Below are 26,606 nucleotides of genomic sequence, written 5' to 3' on the forward strand. Positions count from 1 at the left end.
CCAGCCCTTCCAATTATCCATCAATCAGTTTAAGTACAATTAGTACACTTATACTGGGAATCTTATTTGGAGATTATTATGGTAAATTTGAAAACATTTTAGAAGATGAGTATGCTGGCTTCATTGAAGGAAAATCAACTATTAATGTACGTTGTATATTATACCATGTGGTTAAAATATGGCCAAATCCAGTCATTAACTGCATGGAGGCTTAGACTGAACTTAGATTTTAAAAATCTATTTTAAAAATAGATTTTGATATGAATTCTGACCTTTTACAATTGATACATTTACTGATCTGAAATTTCTATAAAACACTCAGTTTCAAATAACAATTATTTATAGTAACTGATTAGATCTATTCCAACTTTTTTTATTCAAAATAGTTTTGATTTTCCAATCTGGCTAATTCTACTCCCAGGATGTTCATCTAGTTCAGACTGGGGAAAAACAATTATATAACTATAATTATTTCTCCCAGCCTGAATCCTCTCCATCCACAAAAGATGATTGTAGCTTTATAATATAATGTATTGTAATATAATAATATAATGTGTAATATAATCACCCATCATTTTAGCCTCTTTATTCGCAATTTATATGTGTTTTTCTCAAGTACTTTTATCAGCCTTCTTGACACATGCAGATTTTATCTTCTCAAATGGTGCCAATAAGATTAAATTAATAATTCATGTGCTATTACACTGTTTCTATTGAAGGAATATTTTATTCAGAAATATCACATATCTCTTAGCTAAGACACTAGGAATGACTAAGGCCTATTATCTATCATATATATCAAATTCTTGCTAGTCACTTAATGTCCAAAAGGCAACATTTTCTTCCGAAACATGGCCAGTAAATAAATTGATTATGTATGAATGTTTTTTGTAAATATATGCTGCCTTTTTGTGTTACATGTACTGTATGAATCAATTATTGAAATAAGTTGCTTACTTTAACATATCGCCATAATAGCAACTACGGTAACAATTTAAAGAATTTCTTAATAGTGAGCAAAAGAATGGTGTCAGTTATTGTACATTAATATTTGCAAATGTTAGCTTTGTCAGTTTTGCCATATTCTAGGAGAAATTTGATGTGAGTTTTTAATGCAACAATTTGTATGTAAATGTATTAGCTTTGTTGGCATATCAGCATATTTTAAAGATAGGATTGGATCCTTGATAAGATCATCTCTGATATTTCATCCACACAAAAAGAGTTGCACCAGGGTGAGAACCCATTGTGCAGGGTGAGAACCCACTGTGCAGGGTGAGAACCCACTGTATTACCTAGCAAGCCAAACAGCTGGAGAGCAGATACCTACATGAACAATTCAAGCAGAATAGGTACCCACAATCATACATCACAAGATGTCTGCGTAACACAGTGGAGAGAGAAAGGAAGAAACAAGGTACAAGACCAACTACATGCCACATCCTGCCATACATCAAAAACATTTTGAAAGTTGTAGAATGCAGCAGATTTGCAAGTGGGCATTGCACACCGCCCAGAGGCTACCATATGATGACAAATTATGCATTAAAAAGATCTCTTGGAGATGGGAGATATTTCCAGTATAATCTACCGAATCTCCTGCATGGATTGCTCCTATGACTATGTAGGACAGACAGAGAGGAAGCTAACCACCAGATTGCAAGAACATAAGCACTTGGTCAGACGAGGAGACCTGAACTCATTGGTAGCCTCACACTGCAGTGAACAAGGACACACACTTAACTTTGCAGTAACTAAGATTGTTGGACAAGCAGGCACAAAAACAGCCAGGGAAGTGAGTGGAGCCTGGAAAATAGACCCCTTGTCAGTCAATAGAAGTGCTGATTTACCACCAGCCTATCAAGTACTTAGAAGGTGAGGGCTGGGCAGCACAAGCCAATGACAGCTAATGACTTAAAAGCCAGCCATCAACACAACCCAATCAATATAAAAAAAGCCACTGACACTAGGCACTGTAAAGAGCACAAGTAGAACAGCACACACAAGACTGATAACATACCTATGTTACTCAAAAAGTTCTCAATATTACTTATAGAACTAAACACTGCTATTTGTTTCATGCAAATGTATTCTGGACTTTAAACAAACCACCTATTTAAACACACACACCCCTTTTAAAGGTTTTATTTGTGTGGTCCATTTGTTTGTTAGATTTATATCCCAGGTTTTTTTCCCCAGGACCTCAAAAGAGTTTATATGGGAACCCCCCTTCATTTTACCTCCATAATAGCAATCCTGTGCGTGATTAAACCAGTCAGTTTCTTCCTGGAGAAGAACTGGAAAAATCTGACTGAAATGAGAAATGAAAGTATATTTTGCATAATTTCATATTTCTGTTAGTGTGAGTCTCAAGGCAAAAGCATTTGCCTTATTTGTTCCACTGAAATGAGAGGGTTAAAATATCTTATGTTAATCAGATTGTTCCATAAATGTATTCACCATTTTGAGTTTAAACACACACACAAAAATAACTCCAATTGTTCAGTTATGTTTAAAAGATTATCCATCCAATACCATTGAAATTATTTATACCTTGAAACTATTCAAGTTGAAAGATATTTTGAGCTATACTTAGTCGTTTAAGTACTTTCCTATCAGTATACAAGCTTATGTATTACTGGATTTCTATAGGCTGAAGTGATACCACCAATCTTCGTATCTTTGAAAATTGTAAATCATATGCTATCTAAGCTGAAGAATGCATTGATCAATAGCTATGGACAAAAGAACGAATGCAATGGTCTTTCTTAAAATAGTCTTTTACTTTTCAAAGATACTCAGGAATTTTATCTCTAAATAAAGTTTATATTACAAAGCTGCTTATTACTTCTATGCAGGGTTTCAAGGTTTTTTACTAGACAGAAAAAATCCAAGCCAAAACATAATAACACTCTATTCAGTTCCTCATGTTTGTGCAGGGGATAGAGGATTTTGAAAGCCATGATCCAGAAAAAAAAAAAAAACTTTGCATGTCTTCACAGTTTCACTGTAGTATTCATGTGCATTGAGACGTGCATAGCTCCTGGCAGTACTTATGACACCCACAGTGGCAAACTCAGTTGTAATTTCTTATTCTGATAGATCTATTCCTTTATGTCTTGAGAGGCAGAATATATGTGGGTTCCTCCCTTCCTTTCTCCCTTCCTTCTTTCTTTTCCAACAGACTGCCAAGAGGAAGACTGAGCTTGGCCCAACTCTGAATTGATTACATGTGAAAGATATTTCGATTAAGTTTAGGGCAGCAAGCGCAGTCTAATTCTACTTACCCATAAACTGAAAAAATTGCTCAGTGTTTCTTGGTTGGGGTTGTGTTTATTGATGAATTTTAACTCACCCCAACTTTTCCAGTTACCAATCACTGGTGGAACTGCAGTTCATCAAGCTTCCTAGAATTCCACAGTGAAATGCAATTAAATATTTGACAGGAAATTGCTTTGTGTGATATGATATGCAGCTGACTGTTAATTCCTGAGGTAGGTTTTTGCAGCACAAAGGCGCTCCAAAATGCAACTGTTGCCCGCAGCAAAAGTGTATAACCAAACATGGAAAAATGACTTGGTGGCTTAATGAGCTTCTGAAGCAAGAATTCCCTAAGTCAGAAAGAGAACTCCATCTGCTGCTACAGCTGTAACTTCCCTTGTTTTTCTCTTGGAAATAGCTAAACAATCACAATCGACAACTGATCAAGTAACAGTCTTTTTGTTCAGCAGAAAAATGTAAGGAATCATATGCCCAAAGTCAAGCTCTAACTATTCTGGTTGCTTCATACCAATTAAAGTCATTGTTTCTGTGTATGACTAGGAAGATAAATATATTCCAGGAAAGACAGGATTTTATTTTTAATTTTCTGCTGAAAATGGGAACTGGCTGTTATTCTATATACTGTAACACGGGTGTCCAACTCAGCAACTTTAAGACTTGTGGATTTCAACTCCCAGAATTCTCCAGCCATAGTTGAAGTCCACAAGTCTTAAAATTGCCAGGGTTGGCCAGCCCTATTATACAGAGTTGAAGTATTTCAACTGTGGTCAGTAGGATAAACAATTATGGCCTTGTACACAATTATGGTCGAGTACATTATTTTATTAAGATATAGTTAATGATAAGCTACTGATTATGTGAAATAACTTCAATGAAGTGAAGGTAAATTAAAAAAAATTCTGTACTTTCAGCTTTGTGTTGCTTCAAGAAACTCATGCAGGAATCATAAAATGAGAAGCAAATTGGTATGAATCAACCTTAACTTTTGCAGGATTTTTAAAAATAGTTTATAATGCATTCAGTTTAGGATACAAAGTCATTTCCATAAATATGAGGATTTAGTTGATTGTTTTAAATAATTTCTGTGCCAACCCATTCATAAGACTCTTCATGGCTTCCATATGTAAAACAATCATAAACAAGCCGTTAAAAGAGCCATTATTTTTTTAAAAAGTAAACTCAGACAGTAAGGCAGATGTAATGAAATTTAATGAACCTGGAATGGGAATAGCTATTTGCAAAATACTGCTGAACCCTAACAGTTGTATATTCTTTCTATAACTGGCAAGCAGGGGAAAACATTTCCACCCTGTCAAGGGGCTATTAAAAAGATGATTTAAAAATAAAGCTTTAGCATATCCACAGGTAAATGAAAGTATGAATATCCAGTTTCCAAGATAGATATTTTCCTTTCAATAAATCTGACTAATGAGCTCTTTGCATTCCTGGTTGTGAACAGTTAGTATAGGCTTGATAACAACATCAGCCCAACTAAATTAATATGTTATATATTATTTTTGTATGGACTAGTTGCAGCCTAAATGATCACACAATTGCAGTCAGCTGGGAGGAAACTTGGTGATCATAATAGGTCAGTGTTAAATGCTGGTCTGATTTTCAGGTTTATTAAGGACAAAATAAATTAAGGCTGGAGATAAAAATTAAGAAAAGGAAATCTAATCCTATTGTTTAACATTTTCCTGGTTTGTACCAACTTTGTACAGCTGATTGTCGAAGGAAGGAAGGAAGGAAGGAAGGAAGGAAGGAAGGAAGGAAGGAAGGAAGGAAGGAAGGAAGGAAGGAAAGAAGGACACTTTTGTCAGATACATAAAATGATACCCTAAGATTGTCAACAATGAAACAATAAGTAATGAAATAGAAATAGAAATGGGGCTACAGTATTATTACTGTTGTTGAGTGGGAGGAAGTGTTTGCAACAGGTTACAGTAAATTTTGTAACAGTTAAAGAGATTCCATCCCACATTTTACTGCTTACAAATACACTGCAAAAATGATAGGCAATGGTTAAAGTTAACCAAAATGCAATTAGTATTTACTGGAATATAATTCTAAAATGAAAACTAAGGTTGACTCCTATGATTTCAGGAATGTGGCTATTTCAAAGTTTTATAGTTTGATACGCATATCTTTTTCGCTAATCAGAGATGTAGAAACAGATGGAAAGAAGCCTATTCTTAGAAAGGAAATTCTGGTCTTTCCAACTTCTACCAGTATGTTAAAAGAAGTCCAGCAAATAAGTGATTTTTCTACTCTGGAAGCCTAATTCCAGAACAAAAGAAGTGACATTGGTTTGTTATTGGGAGAGGCTGGGTAAATTTTAGGGTATTTTCAGAAGTATTTTCAGACATAGTGCAGATAATCATTGATTACTTTACAGCAATCAGAGAGGAAAACTTTAAAAGAAAACGAAGTAGAATAAGCAATAATGAACATAAAAATAAAAAGAAACATGCCCATATTTTACCAAAGCACTTTTGCCTCACTTCCCCCCCCCCTTTTTTTTTTTTTTTAACCTTTGTAAGATCCTCCTGATCTTTGAGTAATGTAGATGGGATAAAATGAAATTCATTGTGGAGTATTGTAATTTTTTTTATTTTGAAATTCACCAATAAAAAAGAATAGAGGGCAATCCAATTTTTCTTTAAAAGAAAATGTTGTGTAATATGGTTCTAATATTTGCAATTAAAACTGGATTAATGTTTATGATCAACTAGAACAAATGAAGCTTACTTTAAATAATATTTTCTGTGAAGTTCATTGGCTGGCATTTGGTTCCAACTCATTGATTCAATTCCATGTATGATCATATTCCAAAAAGCTTGTATGATTAATAACAACCAAAAAGTATGAAGGTACATAAACTTATGCAAATATTTAATCTTTCAACATGTACATGACACTTATTTTTTATTTAAATATGAGTGAGGAAAAGATTAAATTTCTTTAGCTGTCTAGAAAGAGAATAAATGCCCATTTGGAATATGTGGTCATAAATCCTGATACTTGCATGGAAACCTCACATGCTATAACTAATCATCTACTCAGAATTTATATTTTATGAATGTATGAAAACTTTGTTTCTGGTTTGATGTGATTTAAATTTATACGAAGCATGGTTGTCTAATTTGTTAATCCAAGTAGACTCTGATCCTAGTCTTCAATCTTCAACTGTAATTAACAGGCAGGTTCCCACTTAGTTGAATGCTGCTGATGTGACCTTTTTTTTTTTTTAATTTACAGTAGTAGTTAAGAAAACAGACCTTTCAGATCTGGACCTCTTTCTCTTCTGAAGCAAAACTCATCATCAACTATTTTAAGACCATAGTTGGTCTTCTCTAAAAACTTAATAAAATATTGATAGCGTTATTTTCCAGTCTTCAAATTCCTGTGGAGTCTGTAGTTGCAAATATCATTCTCTCTCTCTCTCTCTCTCTCTCTCTCTCTCTCTCTCTCTCTCTCTCTCTCCCTCCCTCCCTCCCTCTCTCTCTCTCCCTCTCTCTCCCTCTCTCTCTCTTGCTCTTTCTCTCTCCCCCTCATAAAGGGTTTCCTAATTTTCTTTGTCATTTGAGTCTTCCAAGACAAGGGAGTTGCCAAACTGCTATATAACATACACACTTTCATCTACAAGGACTTTTCTCTTTAGAAACAATTCAATTCAAACTTTTGAAGGCTTTCTTTGGAGTCTGATAATCTATTCATAGCTTGGAGACAGAATCTGTTTCAAGAGAAACTCAGATTTGGATAAGCAAGATCACTTATTGGCTTAAACTGACAAATTTAACCCTTATGAGTCTACTTGATAACTTTCATCAAATTGAAAGAAGACCTTGGAGATAAAACTATACAACTGTGTTGCATTCATTGGATTTCTGTAAAGTTAAATATATTGCAAAATGGCAAATGATAGATAATGTTTTTTAGAGATAAACATTAGATAGAAATAATGCTAAGAACCCAAAGAAATAAAAGCTAAAGAAAACATTTTTCTTGGATAAATTTCTTTATTAGAATGAAGAGTTTGCAAAATACCACAAGGTTTCCATCTTAGCTTGTTTTAATATCTGGCCTTTGTCCTTACTGGAAGGAAAATATTGATATATTTACTTTGCATGTGTTTTCTCCCTGCAAGTACAATTGATATTGTGTCACATATGCTATTATGTCATCAAATATATCTATAGCTAACTCAAGATTATATAAATGTTTCAGTTTATTAACTGTTACAAATTGATTGTGGTTTGGGATCATATTCTTGGTGACTTGTTTCCTGATCATGGACCATAATAAATTATCTGATCTAATCTGAATCTGATAATAGCCAGTGTAATTACAATATATTCCTTATTCCAACAGCAAACAATAGATTTTTGTTTTGTAATGAGGACATTTGCTTTATACTCTTTGATATACAGAACTAAAACCACAACCAAAAAGCCTTTTATACTGATAAATTTCAGATTTGGTTTTGTAATTAATAAAGTGGCTGAACATATTAATTGTGATAGTTTTAAGTAGTCGAATGCCCTATTTTTCATGTTTTCATTTGATTTATAGTTTTAAGCAGTTGAATGCCCTATTTTTCATGTTTTTATTTGATTTATCATAGTTACTTTCCATCTTTGGGTATAATGTTACTTTTGGGATAAGTCCAGACGGATGACTAGTTTGGTGGTAGTGAGTGTTACAGTTGCAATAATATCTTACTATAACAGGCAGATATAAACTGGAAGGCAAATCAATGTATATGTTAATATTATTTTCAATATTGTTAAACTCTGGAGAATGATTATTATTTTTTAAATTATGGTTTCTTGCTCATCAGTTTTTGCAAGAAAATATATTTCATATACTACAATATTGGTCTTGAGAGCAAATGGATTGAAATTTAAAATTTCTCAGTGAAAGATCCTTAGGGAAGTCTTTTAAACAAATCTCTTATACTGTATATTAAGTATCAATTTAACTGAAGTGTGAAAATATACAAAACAAGCCCCTATTCAGGAGATCATTAAAAGAAAATAGTGTTGTGCTAATAATAGGTAATTAATACAGGAAACCATAACCTTTGCTTATACTCAAAGGATTCCTCAGTGGGAAAACTACAACTTTTAAATCATTAGCTAGGTAATATTTTAGGAAACTGAAATGTTTTCTCATTTCTGTTATTAATTTTACAGCCATTACTATCAAATGGTAAGAAAGCTTATTTAAGAGATAGCTGGCCTGCCATTTCCACTCTGTTCTTCAGAGGTATAGGTGTCCTTTCTCTGTCGCAGAGATTGATCGTGGAGGCTTGTAGCTCTTGTTTATAGCCAGTGGTGGGATTCAGCCAGTTCGCACCACTTCGGCAGAACTGGTAGCCAATTTTTTGTTGGCCAGGCCCAGAATGGACTTCTGGAAGCAGCATCCACACAGAGAACCGGCTGTTCACATATTTGAATCCCACCACTGTTTATAGCCCTCATGAACTGAAATAGGTAGCCATGCCAACATGCTCATTCAGCAAAGATTCTCCAATGGATCGGCAAGTATTGAAATAGAGAACCACTGCTCATGATATTGAAAGTATTTAGTAGCTCTTTGCAGACTGGAAAGTGGCATACCCTCATATGGTGAGCCTCACAATAATTTAACTCATGTTGGAATTTGGTGGCACGACTTCATATAAGTGTGCACAAGTGTCCTTTTTCGTTGTTTGTTTGTTTCAGAAGATAACTCTCAAAATGTTGGGTCCTGAAAGCAAAGAAATATTCTTGAGATACACCATTACCGCCTTGAGTAGTGAATTAATGAATTCACAGCAAGGACTAAGGAGATGTTTTCTGTGGCAGTGATGTTTCCCATGAAACCCCCCCACCCCTCAAGTGCAATTTATTTAAATGTTGGCACTCTTTTTGTCTCTTTTTGTTCCTCCTCTTCAACCCCCTTCTCCCCTCCCCTCCCCCCAATTCCCTCCACACATTTCACTCTGATGTAAAACAGAAAGAACGAGAGAAAGGTTCTAACCTGGCATTCATGTTTCGATTGCCCTTTGCTGCTGGCAGAGTTTTCAGTATCAGCATGCTGGACACCTTGCTGTATCAGGTACTGTGAAGGATAAAGTGTATTCTTTTTTGTTTAAATACCAAATCGTTTTGATTTTCTGAAGGATCATTTGGGTTCCTGTGTTCTTACAAATACCTCTATCGACCAAGTAAAGTGAGGAAGAGGGAACTCTGTTTATCCTGCTTTCATCAGGAGCTCAAGACAATGTGCAGTGTTCCTTCTTATTTTTCTCCTATTGGACTAAGAGAGGGCCTGGTCCAAAGTTACAGAGAGAATTTTCTTTCCTGAGGGTAGCCTTGAATGGGATCTCTCCACTCTTATTGCATGATTGTCTCAATGCTTATAAATGCTACACTTCATTTTCGTATATTAGAAGTATAACTCTTGGGATTTTCCACTAATAATGAATAATGCCTAATGCTCAGTCCTTTACTAACGTTTCCATGTTGCATATTTGTTTAAATATTTGAATGTGCTGTGTAGACAGACTAGTGCACCCACGGAGAAATCCATATATATGTATCATTTTTTAACTTCTAGGATTGCATTAGATATAGCCCAATATATCTATTCTATTAAAACTGCAACCAAACAGCTATCTCATTCCAGCATGTGAACTAAACAGGAGACCATTTTTCAAAAATTAGGGTCAGGGGAAAAAAGCTGGGCACGCAGCACAGACAATTTCAAGATATTCATTTTTCATCACAGTACTTACCACAGAGTTAATGAATATGCTGCTGCTGAGTTGTGTTTAGGGAGCTATGAGATTTCAAACAACCCCATCATAGCACATCTAAACTTCAGATGTTTGGTGCCATTAACAATAAAAATGATGCTGATTTTTTTTTCTGACCTGAGTTTCATCTCTGAGCAACTAAACTGTATTCTTGTCTTTTCCAAAGCTGATTATTTGTTTAAATGGAAACATTTTGAAAAACAGGAGCTTATCAGTTAAAAAAAAAAAAACCTAGTGTACAAGTTTTACTGCACAGAAAGACATCTTACTCCACATAAACATTACATTCATGAGTCTAGGCCTCTTATCAAACTGCATTAACACACAGGGATTTTTTTACCATTTTTAAAAAGTATAAGAAAAAGACAGGTCTAGGATATAGGATTGGATTAGGCCCAAGGCATTCACCATTTGACTATGTATTATTTCTCTGACTTAAAAAATAGTTCCACCATCCCAATAGGGAAAATCCATCAGGCTTTACACTTTGAAACATTTTGCAACATTCTTATAAGCCAATCAGGTCTCCAATCCCTTGTTCTTTTTTTAAAAAATGTGTTTTCTTCCATCTAGTATTAATATACCAGAAACTACCTATTTTTTCTAGCAGGCTTGTTTTTCAATTATATAAACATAATTGAATAATGAGTCAACACCTTTTAAGTGTATAAAAGCCATTTTAAGTTTTATTTTCTCCTTGTTTTGCTTTGGGCACCCTTTCCCTTATTCCTACCTGGAGTCTCTGCAATGGAATGCAAAGTTGTTAGGGTAACTTTCTGTCATTTAATTAGTTCATTTTTGTCCATGCACAGGGCTAGGAACTCTCCAAGGTTTGAGTTAACTGAGATTTTTATGTTGTCGGTATATGAGGGCAAGTTTAGACCATACTGTATGAATTAAAAGATGAACTGTACTATTTAGTGCAGTGTACTCATCATCTACTAGAAACCTGGAAAAGAAGTAAAAAAAATGACCAAAGTTGGAGAAAAAAGTCATTTTATGGGCATAGCACATGTATAGCTTTCAAAAGACAGGCATTGTGTCAGTCATAAAGCCAGGTTTCTCTGTATCAAATGAACATCCCCCACTCACAAAAATGGCAATGTTGTATGTACACTTTCCTTCTGTGAATATTAATGATGTATGTTTCAAATATTTCTTATCTTTAGTCATTCGTTAAGGATTACATGATCTCTATCACTAGACTTCTGCTGGGACTAGATACTACACCAGGATCTGGATTTCTCTGTTCTGTAAGTTAACACTTTCAAATTCTGCATAGCATTCTGCTCTTTTTCCTCTGCAGGGGGTAGTTGGGTACTGTCTCTATGAATGAATGGTTGCCATTTCTTTATTGACAGAAAATGTGTTCAAAAGGACTACTTGCAAAGCACTTACACATTTGTTATTGTGAAGACAAGTTCTTTCTAAGGTGTTGAGAGGGAAAGATGCAAAGCTGGACAAGAGTGCTCATAATATACATGGAAGGTAGAGATGTGCGAGTAAAGCAAAAGAACTGTATTTGCAGAGACAGACTGGAGCCACTTTCAAAGCAGCCATATCAAACCATTTTTTTCCTGAAGGATTTCATTTAAATTTAAATAGTACCTATAACAATACAAAGCACAAGATTTGCAATGATTTTTTTTCAGTCACAAGCTGCACTTTTCCTTCTGTACTTTGTTTGCCTTGTGATATATGGTACTTGTAAAAATTGCACATTTCTGGAATCTGTACCTGGATTGATATCATATATTATACTCAGGAAGGACTGAAGGACTGTGGAGTACAATAAATAATGCTTTGCTTTGTAAGATTTGTTGCTTATTGTAATATTTTGGGTGATTCCTTTTGAATAAATAAATCAATAGTTTGTGCTGTTCTGTTTCTGTTCTTATTGCTTAGATGAAAATCACAGAAGATGATTTGTGGATCAGAACATATGCCAGACTTTATCAGAAACTTTGTTCTTCGACTGGAGATATTCCTATAGGAATCTACAGGACCGAATCACAGAAACTAGTGACATCTGAGGTTTGGACATTTTCATTTTCATACAGACATTTGTAAAGAATGTGACCCATGAAATATCTGTAAAGATTTGTGGGGGTCTAATCTTATTTAGCAATATTTCACTTACTTTTCCCTCAAACTGACTGATATTTCATTATGTGATTATATTTATCCATTATAGAATGCTTCCATTTCACAGTACACATAAAATATGAAGAGGCATCATATGTCTTCAAATACTTATTGGCATGCCATGAATATGCTTCACACAGCATTGATTTTAGCCTCTGACATGTATCCATTATGTGTTTTGGGATCATGTACATATTCTACATTAATAGTTCACAAATTGTTTTCTCAAGGTGCAAGATATAAATTGGTTTAGGTCCAAGTGCTCTGTTCCCAGAACAATATGTTTACATGATTCTCTGCTCTGGATTTTTTTCTTTTCTGATAAATTGTGCTAGAAGAAAGCTATATATCCCGACTCTCTATTGGGAATCATTCGGCTCATATTCAATTACTGAAAAACCAGGTACATATGAATTTATTTACAGATTCTACAAGAATATTTGAGTATATAGAGAAAGAGGTCAAAGCTGGACTTATTCCCCTTTGTCCTCATATGCATAGTTATTCTTAACACATTGACATGTGCAAGTAAAACTCTTTCCATGAAAATTCTAAGAGCACATCCAAAGAAGCCTATACAGTACATCCAGAGCACACTTCCATGAAATATCTGTGGAGATTCCCAGTCCTCCAAGTCATGGATGTCCCGAAGGTGCTTTTTCAAGAGGCAACTGAACTTTCTTGTTTTTCTTTGAAGACATTTGCTTCTCATCCAGAGAGTTCTTCAGCTGAAGAAGCTTCCTGGATGAGACACGAAACATCTTCACATGAGATGTTAAAATCTTGTTTTCTTATTGAAAGTTTTTTAAATTTTACAAAACAAATCCCTTCCCCAAAATCCCCCACCCTCCCATACCCTCCCACACCTCCCCAAACCTCCCAAACCCTCCCCCAACCTTCCCAGAGCTGAGTACAGGCTTAATTAAAATTTTTCAAAAAAAGAAAAAAACTTGAAACACATATAAATCCTAAACAAATCTAAATACATTAAATTGAATAGGTTATCTTCTCTAAAAAATAATAATTACAATCATTAAACACGTCATAATATACTCTAAACATTTTCTAGTGTCATACTTATATTATTATCCATCATTCTATATAAACTCCCTCCAAAACACAAATTTAAACATTACTTTCTTTGAATATCTATACCTACAATATAAAATCTAATCTCTCCCTCTTTCTTTATCCTAAAACACAAAAATAAACATATAAACATTCATTATACCATTAAAACTAAATACTCTTTTGAATACTTAAACTAAATACTTAAATTTAAACTTCTTAACTAAGATTTTCATTCGATCTCCATAGTCTTCTCTCCTATCAAAAAAAACTTAAAAGACATATAAATCCTAAACAAATCTAAATACATTTAATTAAACAAGTTATCTTCTCTTTAATAATAATAATAATAATAATAATAATAATAATAAAACCCCCAATCATTAAACACATTATAATATACTCTGAACCTTTTCACATCATACTTATATTATTATCCATCATTCTTTATAAACTCCCTCCAAAATACAAATTTAAAGATTACTTAAAACATTAAAATTCCCTTATACACATTTAAATCTTTACCAATAACAAATTCCATCCACAATAAACACATTCCTTATCAGTCTCTCTTATCCATAAACCTCAAAAGAAGTACTTTGAAAACTGCCCTTAAAGGTAACTCCAAAAAGTTTGTAAATCTTGCTTCTCCCACAGACTCAGAACTCTTTTGAATACTTAAACTAAATACTTAAACTTGAACTTCTTATCTAGAATTTTCATTCGATCTCCATAATCTTCTCTCCAATAACCAATTCCTTCCACGGTAAACACATTCCTTGTCAGTCTCTCTTATCCATAAACCTCGAAAGAAGTGCTTTGAAATCTACCCTTAAAAAAGTTTATAAATCCTGCTTCTCCCACAGACTCAGGAACCAATAGTTGTGAGGTTTCCTTAAACTCCTTCTTCTGTTGCTCTTTTTCTTTACGATTATATATTGCACGAGTTGTCCTCTGCTCCTTCACCTCGACTTGTTGAGGCCCCTCAAACTGAGAGTTCCCATTTTTCATTAATATAGGCTCTTCAGACTGCAATTCTACCCTTAAAGGTTGCTCCCAAAAATTTATAAATCCTACTTCTCCCGCAGATTCAGAAACCAATAATTGTGAGGCTTCCTTAACCTTCTTCTGTTGCTCCTTTTCTTTACAGTTATATGTTGCACAGGTTATCCTCTGCTCCTCCATCTCAACTTGTTGAGGCCCCTCAAACTGAGATTTCCCAATTTTCATAAGTATAGGCTCTTCAGACTGCAATTCCACCTTCTTTTCTTCCAAAGCTTTAAACTTAATAGATGGCGATGAACATACCCCCAGGACCGAAGTATAAAAGTCTTTTGCTTTCGAAACAGTATTAAGTCTATAACATATCCCCAGGTAACTCACCACCATTCCAATCGGAACATCCCATCTGAACAAGATTCGTCTCTTTTTAAGTTCATCTGCTAAAAAAGCAAACTCCTTTCTTCTTCTTAAAATTTTAGATGGGATCTCCTTTAGAATTATAACATCTTGTGAAGCAATTTGAAACCTCTTCTTATAAAAAGCTTGTATGATTTCGTTGCGCAGGGATCTTTTCCCAAAGTAAATTACCACATCTCTTGGCAAATTCTTTTGCGCTGCCACCACAGAGTTAACTCTAAATGATTTTTCAATTTCATTAAGTATTTCCTCTTTTTCTTTATTCAAAATCACAGCAAAGTCCTTTGCAACCATCTCTCTCAGGTCTCCTTGCACAGTCTCTCCCAAACCTCTGATTCTTAAGGCATATTCCATTTGTCTATATTGAAGCATAAGAATCTCATTTTCCATTTCTTTTTCCATACTTTCAAATTTTCCCTCCATCAATTCCACTTTTTCAGTTACCTCTTCTACACGAGAGTTCAGCTTTTCAAGAACAGAGGCAACTCCTTTTAGAGCCAAAACTATCTCTTGCCTCAAAATCTTATTGTTTTCCTCTAAAATCTCTTTCATTTCTCCCCTAATTTGAGATATAACATTTCCCATCATATCTTGCAAATCCTTCACAATTATTGGCTGTACCAAGGAAGAGGGTGAAACTATTGGTTTAAGTTGTTGCGCTGATGATAACACCGAAGAAGAAACCACCTTAGGAGCTGTAGGAATTACTGGACGCTTTGGAGCCATCTTAAAAAAAAATCTTTACTCCTTCTTAAAAATTACAAAAATTAAGCAAAAGAAAAAGAGAGATTAACTCCAAAAAAATTCAAAAAATCCTTCAAAAGCAGATCATTATAATAAAAAGAAAAGAGTTAAAAAAAGGAAAAGGGAAAAAGAGAAAAAAAAATAATTAAATAGAAAAAAATCCATTCCATTTTTTTAAAAGTACTAAAAACAAACAAAAATTAAGCAAAAGAAAAAGAGAGATGAACTCCAAAAAAATTCAAAAAATCCTTCAAGAGGAGATCATTATAATAAAAAGAAAGAAGTTAAAAGAAGGAAAAGGGAAAAAGAAAAATAATTAAATAAAAAAAAATCCATTCCATTTTTTAAAAGTACCCTCTTTCTTCCCTCAAAAATTAAAAAAAACAAACAAAGGAGAGTTCAAAAGAGATTTCAAAACCACAAAACCACTTTCAAAAAAAAAGTTTAGAAAGTTTAAAAAGAAAGAACTATATAATCCATTACATCCATTTAACTCGCTTCTTTCCGGAAAAGAAAGGAAAAAAAAACAAAAGCACTTTCAAATCGCCATTTTACTTTCACTCTCCACACCAGCAAAAAACAAAACAAAAAAAAGATCAACATAAACTAAAAAGCAAATAAAACTCAATAAGTTCAATCCTTTATCCAGCTCTGTCCGCTTTAAAATTCACTGACCCGATCCCTTTAAGCGCGGAGATGGTAGCGGCATTTCACTTTGTTTCCGAAGAAACAAAAACAGCTGGGAGGCGGAGGCAACACGAACTCCGAGGGAGCTCTAAAATCTTGTTTTCAAATAAGAAAAAAAATATACCAAAAGCCTTCAAATTTTTGAAACTCTCAAAGTTCTCTTCCAAAACTTGTGCCATATCCCAGATCTTTATAAACAATATTTGGTGAAAGAAATACCAGTGTTTCGATGATTAAATAACTACTAATCATTGAGGGAGGGGAAAGGGATGAACAAGAGACTGTATAGAGAAATCAGCTGATTTGATGTTGTTATTGGATTACAGCACCATAAAAATAAAATAAAAATATGCTTATTTAATTTAATCATAGCAAATATAAAGTTCTTGTTTTTATAGACATCTACCTTGAGATATAGCAACAATGATATTGTAAGAAATATAAATTGAAATGAAAAGTCAGGACAGCAAGGAAGGTGGGGGGGGGATCCCTAGTTATGTAAGTTTTTGGGAAGACAGTTTTCAGTCTGATACTAGCCTTAAATATTCATGCATAGCTGTTGTATTTAACTTCAGCATATAAAGAAATGGAGCATGCCATGATTATGCAAAGTGTAATGGCTTTAAAACTATGATATAGAAAATATTTTGGTTAAGTAGCCCAACTTATCTGCAGAATTTGGTATTTTTTCCTAGGCTTGCTTGAGCTGGTATTTAGTATTAAATGAATAATATTAAATTGCTTAGAGTGAGGCAAGTTTTCATGAATTAAAGCAGAATTATGTATTGCCAAGTACATAATCCTAGTGCGCTGTCATTGCCTCCTCCTAGAGCTGAGAAAGATTGACTGGCAAGATCATTCAGCTTACTTTGTGATAAGGCAAGACTAGAATTCGTGATCTCCCAGTTTCTAACCTAGTGCCTTAACACTACACCAAATTGGCTCTCATTATGACTTAGTAGTTCACAGGATTTGATAATGGGGGTATATATGTATTTTTATGTATTTGTCATAATGTGTATGCCATCACTTTGTAAAAACTCTTGGTTTATGTATTACAAGCATCCATTAATATATGTCTGTGTAAATGATCCACCCATTTGGATGAGGACTAGAATAGTGCAGACATGGGTACTGATGCTAGCATTGCTCCAATATTCTTATCCCTCTATTCTTGATATTTCTGTGCTGAGTAGAAACGAAACATATTTTCTTTTCTCTTTTCTTTTCTTTTCTTTTTTTTTCAGTATCTCAGTTTTGTTAAACTTGTTTTATTTTAATGGTAGACTTTTATAATGAAAGGGAATCCCAGAGTTGGAAGGGTGCATAAATGGAGTCACCAAGCCCATTTCCTGCCCAACAAAAGAATCCAGATTAAAGCATGCTAAGCAGATGGCTGTCTAGTCTCCCCTCAAACTGATGCAGTGAAGGGAAGCCCAGCAGTCCCTGGATAACTGGCCCCATTATTGAACTGCTTGTAACATAAGGAGGTTTTTTCCCAACATTCAGTAGGAATCTACTGTTCTGTAACATAAAATTTATTCTTCTATGTCTTGTACTTTGAGAAAATAGAGGATATACCCTGATCTTCTGTATGGAATAGCTCTCTTCTTGTGTCCAGTCCAGGGGTAGGCAACCTTGGCTCTTTTATGACTCGTGGACTTCAACTCCCAGAATTCCTGAGCCAATATGGCTCAGCTTAGAAACCTCTCCCTTTCCCCCAGCATGGCTGGCTCAGGAATTCTGGAAGTTGAAGTCCACGAGTCATAAAAGAGCCAAGGTTGCCTACTCCTGGTCCAGTCCTAATTGATAATCCCAGAAAACATGTCTGTCTGTCTGTCTGTCTGTCTGTCTAGTCATATGCAGTCTGGCATGTCATGGGATGCCTGTCTAGATCTCTTCCATATAATATATTTTATTATATTACGAAGAGCATACAATCATATGGACCTTCACCTGCAATCTAAAACATTCTAGCTGGGAAGAATTTTATTATCTCAACTATGTAGCATAGTATTTAATTTGAATCTGTTATTTATGTGTGAAATTGGCATTATTTGCCTGAGTTACCATTTTAAATTACTTGCAAATGCATAAATTGCATGACTGGAATGGATTGTAACACTGAAATGTGGAAACATAGAATAATCTCATCTATAAATTAAGTACAGGAATAATTATTCTTATATTAGAATTCAGTTCAGCTGTCATAGAAGTTAATTCAAGGATATGTTTTCTTAAGTACTTAAGGAAATTTTGAAGTAATTGTATTTTTAATTGTCCATTCAAATATTATTTACTGAGGCAAGAGTCTTAGTCTATAATAGGAAGGCTTCACTGTTTTAATGAATTTACTTCCCTTTTTGTTAAGATTTAATGTCAAAAAAACTTGCACAATTTTTTGATATTAAAATTGGTATAAACATTTATTAGTAAAAAGCCCCACTAACTTTATTACATTCTTGGTCATGTTTAAAATAAATTTCAATAGGAATTTGATCTTTTACCACTTTCCATATCATATGTATATATATATTTTCTATTTGGAGCATTGTTTCTCAAACTTGGCCACTTTAAGATACTTGGATTTCAGTTCCCAAAATTCCCCAATTACCATGGCTGGCTAGAGAATTCTGGGAGTTGAAGTCCACACTTATTAAAATGGCCAAGGTTGAGAAATCCTGATTTAAAATCATATCATGGCTAGTAGAAAACAGAGGAAAGACAATTAAGAAATTTGGTTAATCAAGTAGTTTATCCTGTATTCAAACTTGAAGTTCTGTCGTGCAAATGTCATACTATGCAAGGATATAACTCTATATTTCCTTGTACAACCATAATATCATGAAATTGTCTATGTGTTTTCTTTGTTTGGAAACTGTTGTTTGAATGGTGTTTTGTTTTCTTTCCTCCTTCTGACTTCCATTTTTTGTCAGTCTCGAGAAATTGCTTCACAAGTAAGTATCTGTCATGTGTTACTATGTCCTTTGTGTTGGCCTAAAAAAACCAAAATCTTTAACAAATGAAGGCAAATATACGTGTTCCAGAATAATGTTGCAAGATCCAATCTGGGTCAGTCACCAAAACCAGAGGTTTACTCTTCCAGGCTTTTGGACTCATGCTGGAACTCATCTTCAGGGTTCTACAGTTCCTTGAAGATGGGCTCCAGCACAAGTGCAAAAGGTCAGAAGAGTAAACCTCTGTTCCCGGTGACCAACCCAGATTGGATCTTTCAATAAAATCTTTAAACTGTCATATAGAGAAAGACTGTATGCTTCTAATCCCTGCCAGGAATCTCTTCCAAATAGTTTCATTTAGTCAGTAGTTTATAGTATAGGTCACCTATACTGTATTGCATATACTGTATTGCATATTTAAGAGTTCTCAGGATTATGTGCTCAACATAACTAAGCAGATAGGTAGATATGTGTGGGTTTTTTGAGCTACTACACTGCTTCTGCACATAAATACTGACCTTGTTAAAAGCAGGGGTATAATTTAACTTCCTTGAATACATAGATTTACATATAGTGTATTTCATATTAAGAAGTGGAAGGATGGAGTGGCCATGATGAGCCGAGGTGGCGCAGCAGTTAGAGTGCAGTACTGCAGGCCACTTTAGCTGACTGTGTTCAGCAGGTCAGCAGTTCAAATCTCACCGGCTCAAGGTTGACTCAGCCTTCCATCCTTCCGGGGTAGGTAAAATGAGGACCCAGATTGTTGGGGGCAATGCAAATATATATATATATATATATATATATATATATATATATATATATATATATATATATATATATATATATATATACATACATTGCTTACTGATGTACACCGCTTAGAAAGTGCTTTCACTTAAAGCGGTATATAAGTCTCATAAATAAATAAATAAATAAATGATAGTAGAATGGAAAAATTCATGAAGAGAAACTCATGAATCTTCAGTGTTTGGCTGTGTGTGTGTGTGTGTGTGTGTGTGTGTGTGGACATAATTTAGGCACAGCATTAGTGTGTACAAAAATAAGAATAAGTTACTAATTTATATAAATGTACATGTAAACATACTTGGCTTTTTATAATTGCGTAATATTGATTAAGCAAGTATCAAATGCATAAACACATCTTTTCCTTTGCAAAATTCATGTTGTGATTTCATAGTGGTGGATATTGGCTGGGCCAGTGGTTTTCAACCCATGGTCCCCAAGGACCCTTGGGGGCCTGCAGTGTCATCACTGTGGGTCCTTGAAGACTTGAAGAAATGTTATGATTTAAATCTTGAAATAATCTTGGGGGTCCATGACCATTGTCCATGGCCACAAAAGGTATTTAAAGGAGAGTCCATGGTGAAGAAAGAGTTGAGAACCACTGGGCTAGGCTAGTAAGACTGGAATAAAAAAAATGAAGAATGGGAAACAACATAAGAAAATTAAGGCAAGATTATTTATTCCGTGGAAAAGCGTTCCCCAAAGAATTTAATTTCTATTATGGTTTTCTCTTTAAAGTCTCAAATTTCTATCAGCGTGGAAGAGTGGGAGGACACCAAGGATAGTAAAGAACAATGTAACTATCGTAGCAACCACCGTAACTCAACATCAAGTGATCAGTCAGATCATCCTTTGTTAAGACGAAAAAGCATGCAGTGGGCTCGGCGGCTGAGCAGAAAAGTACCAAAGCATTCAGCAAAAACAGCAGAGAAAATAAGTCAGCAGAGAATGAATCTTTACAGAAGGTCAGAAAGACAAGAATTAGCTGAACTGGTGAAAAACAGAATGAAACATCTGGGACTCTCAACAGCAGGATATGGTAGGATACTGTGATATACTGTACACCCACATCACTATACATAGAGAGGAGATATATAAATGTTAGGGAAGTTCATTGGATCAAGACTAGAAGGGTTAATATTCTCTCATCAAAAGTTCCTAAGAAAATTTAGCAGTCATGGGTGAAAGTTACCTTCTCTTACGGATAACTAAGTGTTTCAGGTAAAATCAAATGTACAAACTGACAATTTTTCATACATTTATATATTCATCTCTTGTAGAATTAGAACGTATGTCTTTCAATATGCATGCATGACCTTCCTATTAATTTTCACCTACAGTATGTGCAAGCCTTCAAGTCCATCTGGACTCTTGGAGACTGCCTTAGGGCTGAGGGAGAGTAACCAGGCCAAAGTCACCCAGTTATCTCTTTTTTTGCTTTTCTGTCTTTCCTTCTATCTTATATTGCAAAAATATAACATTGCTTATGATTTGACCAACTTTGGTTGAGACGTGACCTTTTCATCTGAGTAATGTTATGATCATTTATTCGAAACATCTTTTATATTCTTTCCTCTCCCTTGTAGATGAAATGAATGATCACCAAAACACTCTTTCATACATTTTGATCAATCCTTCTCCAGACACCCGGCTTGAGCTGAATGATGTTGTGTAAGTACATAGTATTTGCCAGACTTCTGATTTGTACTTTCATGTAAGATTTAAAAAAAAAAATCCAAAACAAACCCTGACCTTTTAACTTTAAAAATAAATTTTCCAAAGAATAAAACTCTTCACTTTTTTCCCATTTTTACTTGTTTGGATGATCCTGGTGATTGTGGCAATCACACCCCCTGCCACTGAGTACTGTTTTTTTTAAATTCCTGGTTGTTATTTTTATTCACATATCCGCTAAAGATATGTTTATTCTATATTTTAGACAAAGTAGAATCTGGATTAGAGTTAATGGAAGAAGCAGTAATGAATATAATGTACTGTGGCCTAGCTCAAAAACAACACAATAAAAACACTTCACAAGGTTTTAATGATGGGCAAGGCATTGTTTAATAGGATCTTTAGGTTTGGAGAAATTCCCATATAATGTGAATTGTTAGATCTCACTGCTTGATTATCTTTCTTTGTTTTATATATATATATAAACATGTTGCTTGTAATCATCAGTTACAGAAGTATTTTTAGTTAGTCCAGAGTAAAAATTATTCTAGCATGTTTAATGTATATTTGCAGAATTTAGAGTAGAATATTCTGTTCATCTTGTTTTTTTTTTCTTGTTATACTTGATGAATGAGAATGGTCTTTCTTTGTTGTGTTTAGATACTTGATCCGCCCAGATCCATTGTCATATGTTCCCAAAAGTACATCCAGCCAGAAAAACAGTTTCTGCAATGCCACTGGACAAGACAGCAAAGAAGAAACACAACTTTGATATATCACACAGTTCAGTGATGGAAAGACATTTTTATACAAATAACTGTTTTGGAATTGAGTGATGATGAATTTAGTATAACTGGACTCTTCTGAGAATTGGGATATAATGGTCAATGGATGTTAATAGAACAACTATTTTATTGAAATTATAAGAATGATTCTGAAAAACTATCTGAGATTTTTAAAAATAATTTATTCAAATCCTGGAATTAAAATAGCAGAACTATGAAAAGTCTAAGCAAATATGCCATGGTTTGCTAACAGAAAGTAGAAAAAATAATAATGCTGTGCTCAAAATCATGTTTCTTATTTTGGTTCCAAATAACAACTCGGCAGCCATTTCTGACCACATCATAGTGCATATTGTAAGTACTGCATTCCAGATTTATAAAATTGTAGTTCATGCAAATAAAATAATAATGTAAGGAAAGTTCAGAGAATTCTCTTTTCTACTGTCTTAAAATTGGAATTCTAAATGAAAGCTCAGTAAGTTTGTTGCTTGCTTAAGCTTTGAGCAATAATAATCAGCTGTGTATTTTTATTGCCTCTTTTAGCCCATTGTATTTTTATACACAACGTATATTTTTTCAGAATTTTTAATTCCATGCTATTTTCAAACCATTGTTTGTTTCAATTTGACACCTTTTCCCCACACACTATTAAAACATTTAGAGCAAGTATACATTTCACAAACAAAAAAATGGAAAATGGATCCCAAATGCTAAGAATCTAAAGAAAATGGTGTGGAAACCAATTGTCTTTAAATATTTATTAAAATTTGTACACAAAGGAGGAATTTGGAAGATTTTGTAGGATTCATTGAGAACATCCAAGTTATTTTGAAAAAAAAAAAAGTTTATTTGTGAGTGCAATACTATAGCTAAATTAAGGATGACTAAAGATGGCTGAAGATATAACTAATGGGCTGTCTGAAGATATAACATTGCAGGTGCTTTGGGATGATTACCCAATCTACTCTTTTGATGGTAGATAACTTGGAATGTCAAAACAGAAAAAAAGTATTATATATCTCCAGATTTCTGGAGTAAGGAGGTGACAGTTTCTCTGGGAGAAAAGACTTGGATTCCCAAAGCAATCCATAGATTTTTTTTCGGTTTAGTGTAAACCAACAGTTTTAGTCTTGAATACAAATTCTAGTATGTATTGTGTATACATCAAGAGTAGTTAGTATGAAGACTCACTAGCTTCTAATCTTATGGAACAAGAGGTGGAAATCTGGCAAGCAAAAGTTAAAAACAGGGATCATGTTTTTGACTGAGCTTTAGTAATAATGTCTGTTATAGAATTGCAAGAGTCACTTCGGATGGCCAGTGATATGCCATATACTATCTTGGTTTAAATGTAGCCATGTGAATGGTATCATCTCTCTTTACAGATTTTGATAGAATCGGGCTGCACAGAAACATGGTCAACCCTCAGCCTTTTTAAAAATATCATCCAAAGTTTCTAGTGTGAGTTGGGATGTTTATATAATTATAACTTCCATAACATTATTTGCTTTATATTATTCATTAATATAAAAGCTTACACACGTAGGACAGAGGAGTAAGTTAGGAACAAGACTGAGAGTTGTTTTAATTTATTATTCGCATTAAATGTACAGGTTATGTTTTCTTTATTATTTGAAAAAAAAAACCTGCTACCAGTTTATGTGCACAAATCAAATGATGTCAAAATTGCTCAACTAAATTATTCATGCATGTAATGATTGTTTATTGCATTTGATGGCGTTTTAAATGGTTGTTGTATTCATTGTAAGGAAGCAGCTATGATTCCAGCCACATGCACTGATCATTTCTTTATTTCTCTATTTTTCATTTGTCAGCTGTGTGAATGAATAAAAGCCATTTTCTTATGTAGAATTTTCCTTCTAATCTGTAATGATTTCTATACAATTCCCCCTCTCCAGTTGTCAGCTGAAGCCAAAATGCTTACATTGGTGTGTGTATTTATAGAAAGAGACTAAAAAGATTATGTTTTAAAGCGGTGGATGTTTTCTTAGCTTCTTTGGAAGATGTGACTATGGCCTTTATCACAAAATGCATTGGATATTACCTGCTCTTTCAGAAGTGGTTTATCTGAAAATTTAATACCTAGATGGAGTTATGAAACTACACAGATTTCAGATTGCTGGGCAAAGCATTAGAAATGGTGGTGAATGGATGTTGGCGAGAGGGTGGACTCAAATTGACAAGATGGTGATTACTACCATATCATTGACAGAACTTTGACACTGTGTGAACACAGTAGATAAATAAAATTACCCATTTCAGGGTAGGTAAATAAAGTTGCCCAGAACAGTTATGTAATGATCATAAGTATGGATAAATATAGGAAGAGTGTCTCTTGAGCACATTCTGCATAAGTATGGCATTGTAAAACTTTTGAATTTATGTATGTTCCCTGCACATCACTAAGACAGCTCTTTTAAGAGAAAAATATTTGAGCCATATTTCAATAGAAGAATCATATTTCAATAGAAGAATCATCAGAGTGGATATCATTTACTTCCTGCTCATCCATATCCTTTACCTTCTGACTTAAAGTAAAGAAAATGGTGTGTAGGTTTTCTAGCAATAAACAACAAAGAAAAATTTTATCAGTTCTTCCAGAAATTCAGCCTTAGAGCACCCTCAGGAGTCACTGGCTGAGAAAACATTGTAATACATGAGAATTGCATCTGTCTTATCACCTCTTGGCATTGCAAGCTCACTTTTCCCTCGGTGTCCATTTGTGAAAAAGGGATGTTATATGTACACAAATAAGTCAATTTATGGAATAAAATAGTGATACATTTTTTAGTAAATCGTGAACTTGCCACTAGGATTCTCGTAAGTATCCAACATGGCTTTGTCAATTGCTGCAGTTGTTAACATTCTCAAGATTACATCTGTGAACTCTTTGTTTTGTGTTAAATAGCTCAGAAAAGCATGAGAAAGTATAGGTGGGATGATCATATTGGTTGCATTAAATTTAGTTTTTGTTACAACTCCATCTACTTTTTGTTCTGGCTCCCACATACTTTCTTGTATGAAAGTTTTGTATAACACACAGAAACCAAGTGTAGCTCCCAGCCTGAAAACCATCTGCTTTTTCAGCATAGCAGAATGCATGATACAGAACATGCAATCTTCTTGATGCCTTGCATAAGGAAATGATACTACATTGAAATGGATGGCTAAAAAATAAAGTGAACATTAAATATTTTGGCAATGCAAGAATTATTTTTAAAAAACTTTTTTTTAAAAAAAAAAGGATGTTACAAAGTGTTCTTAGCATCATTTTTAGTGAATATCATGAAAGATCATCTCCCCAAATGCATGCTGCCTCTGCTTATCCATTTCTAACAAAAATCTAAATGCTGGCTTAATACAGATATATACCTTTAGTGTCATTTTTTACTGTGGGCACAATGGCACACATTAAAAATGTAATGTAATTTCTTGCTCTCAAAGTGTACACGTACATAATATACATTTAAGCATATTATATAAAACATATGTATAGACCTTGTTGTTAGTTGTGAAGTCGTGTCCGACCCATTGCGACCCCATGGACAACACTCCCTTACATATAAGTAACATATAAATATTAATCACTGTCCATCTTGAATGCCTAACGGAAGGAGGATATAGAGAAGGAGGATTCCAAATTTGAACTTCCAAATTTGGAATTTACAGTAAAAATGGTAAACAATTAAATATCCTCAGAAATGTTTGGATTTTAGCTGTCATTATTTTTTGTCAAGATGTGTGCTGTCAGGGACTAATGGGACTTGAAGTTCTTGAAAAACTGAGTTGCCTATACTAGATAGCGTGAATGAGGTGAGATTTTTCAGATATATATTCCTGGCATGCTCAGCCAACAGTCTGAAAGAACTGTTTTGAGTAGTTTTGAAAGCAGTCAGGACAGGAGCCAAAGAGATGGGCACAGATAGGCTGTTCCAAAGGACTAACACAGCCACTGAACAGCAGTAATTTTTATTACGTTCCCTGTAGTTGCAGTGCACAGATAGATTTGGAATAAAATTGGAATAAAATGTCATGATATCCATACATCAGTCTTTGCTTCTTTTCTTTGGTAGCAAAACTAAAATAAACAATTAAGATGAAGAAAAGGAATTATGCAAAAGTATATAATTTATTTGCATAATCTATACAAACCACCAATTTTAGCCTTTCTTGGTATATTTGTTTTCTCTTAAACAAATGAGAATGAGTGGATTT

At 34.1% G+C, this 26,606-nt stretch overlaps 1 protein-coding gene across 2 annotated transcripts in view; it reads left to right on the top strand.

The window, feature by feature from the left end:
* The window catches only part of KCNT2 (potassium sodium-activated channel subfamily T member 2), a 210,559-nt gene extending 186,341 nt beyond the window's left edge, over positions 1 to 24,218 (top strand). The window contains exons 23-29 of one of the 2 annotated variants that reach the window (XM_039328195.1): positions 9,286 to 9,387; positions 11,257 to 11,340; positions 11,993 to 12,121; positions 19,087 to 19,107; positions 20,650 to 20,950; positions 21,498 to 21,582; positions 22,246 to 24,218. In XM_039328195.1, coding sequence (XP_039184129.1) covers positions 9,286 to 9,387; positions 11,257 to 11,340; positions 11,993 to 12,121; positions 19,087 to 19,107; positions 20,650 to 20,950; positions 21,498 to 21,582; positions 22,246 to 22,357 — 834 coding nt within the window. In that variant the 3' untranslated portion in view covers positions 22,358 to 24,218. The remainder of the gene's footprint in view (positions 1 to 9,285; positions 9,388 to 11,256; positions 11,341 to 11,992; positions 12,122 to 19,086; positions 19,108 to 20,649; positions 20,951 to 21,497; positions 21,583 to 22,245) is intronic. The other variant, XM_039328196.1, reaches the window with a different exon arrangement.
* Positions 24,219 to 26,606: the final 2,388 nt, after the last annotated feature.

Source organism: Crotalus tigris, unplaced genomic scaffold (assembly GCF_016545835.1).
Source record: "Crotalus tigris isolate CLP2741 ecotype Arizona unplaced genomic scaffold, ASM1654583v1 scf7180000024372.1857965, whole genome shotgun sequence".
Lineage (NCBI taxonomy): Eukaryota > Metazoa > Chordata > Lepidosauria > Squamata > Viperidae > Crotalus > Crotalus tigris.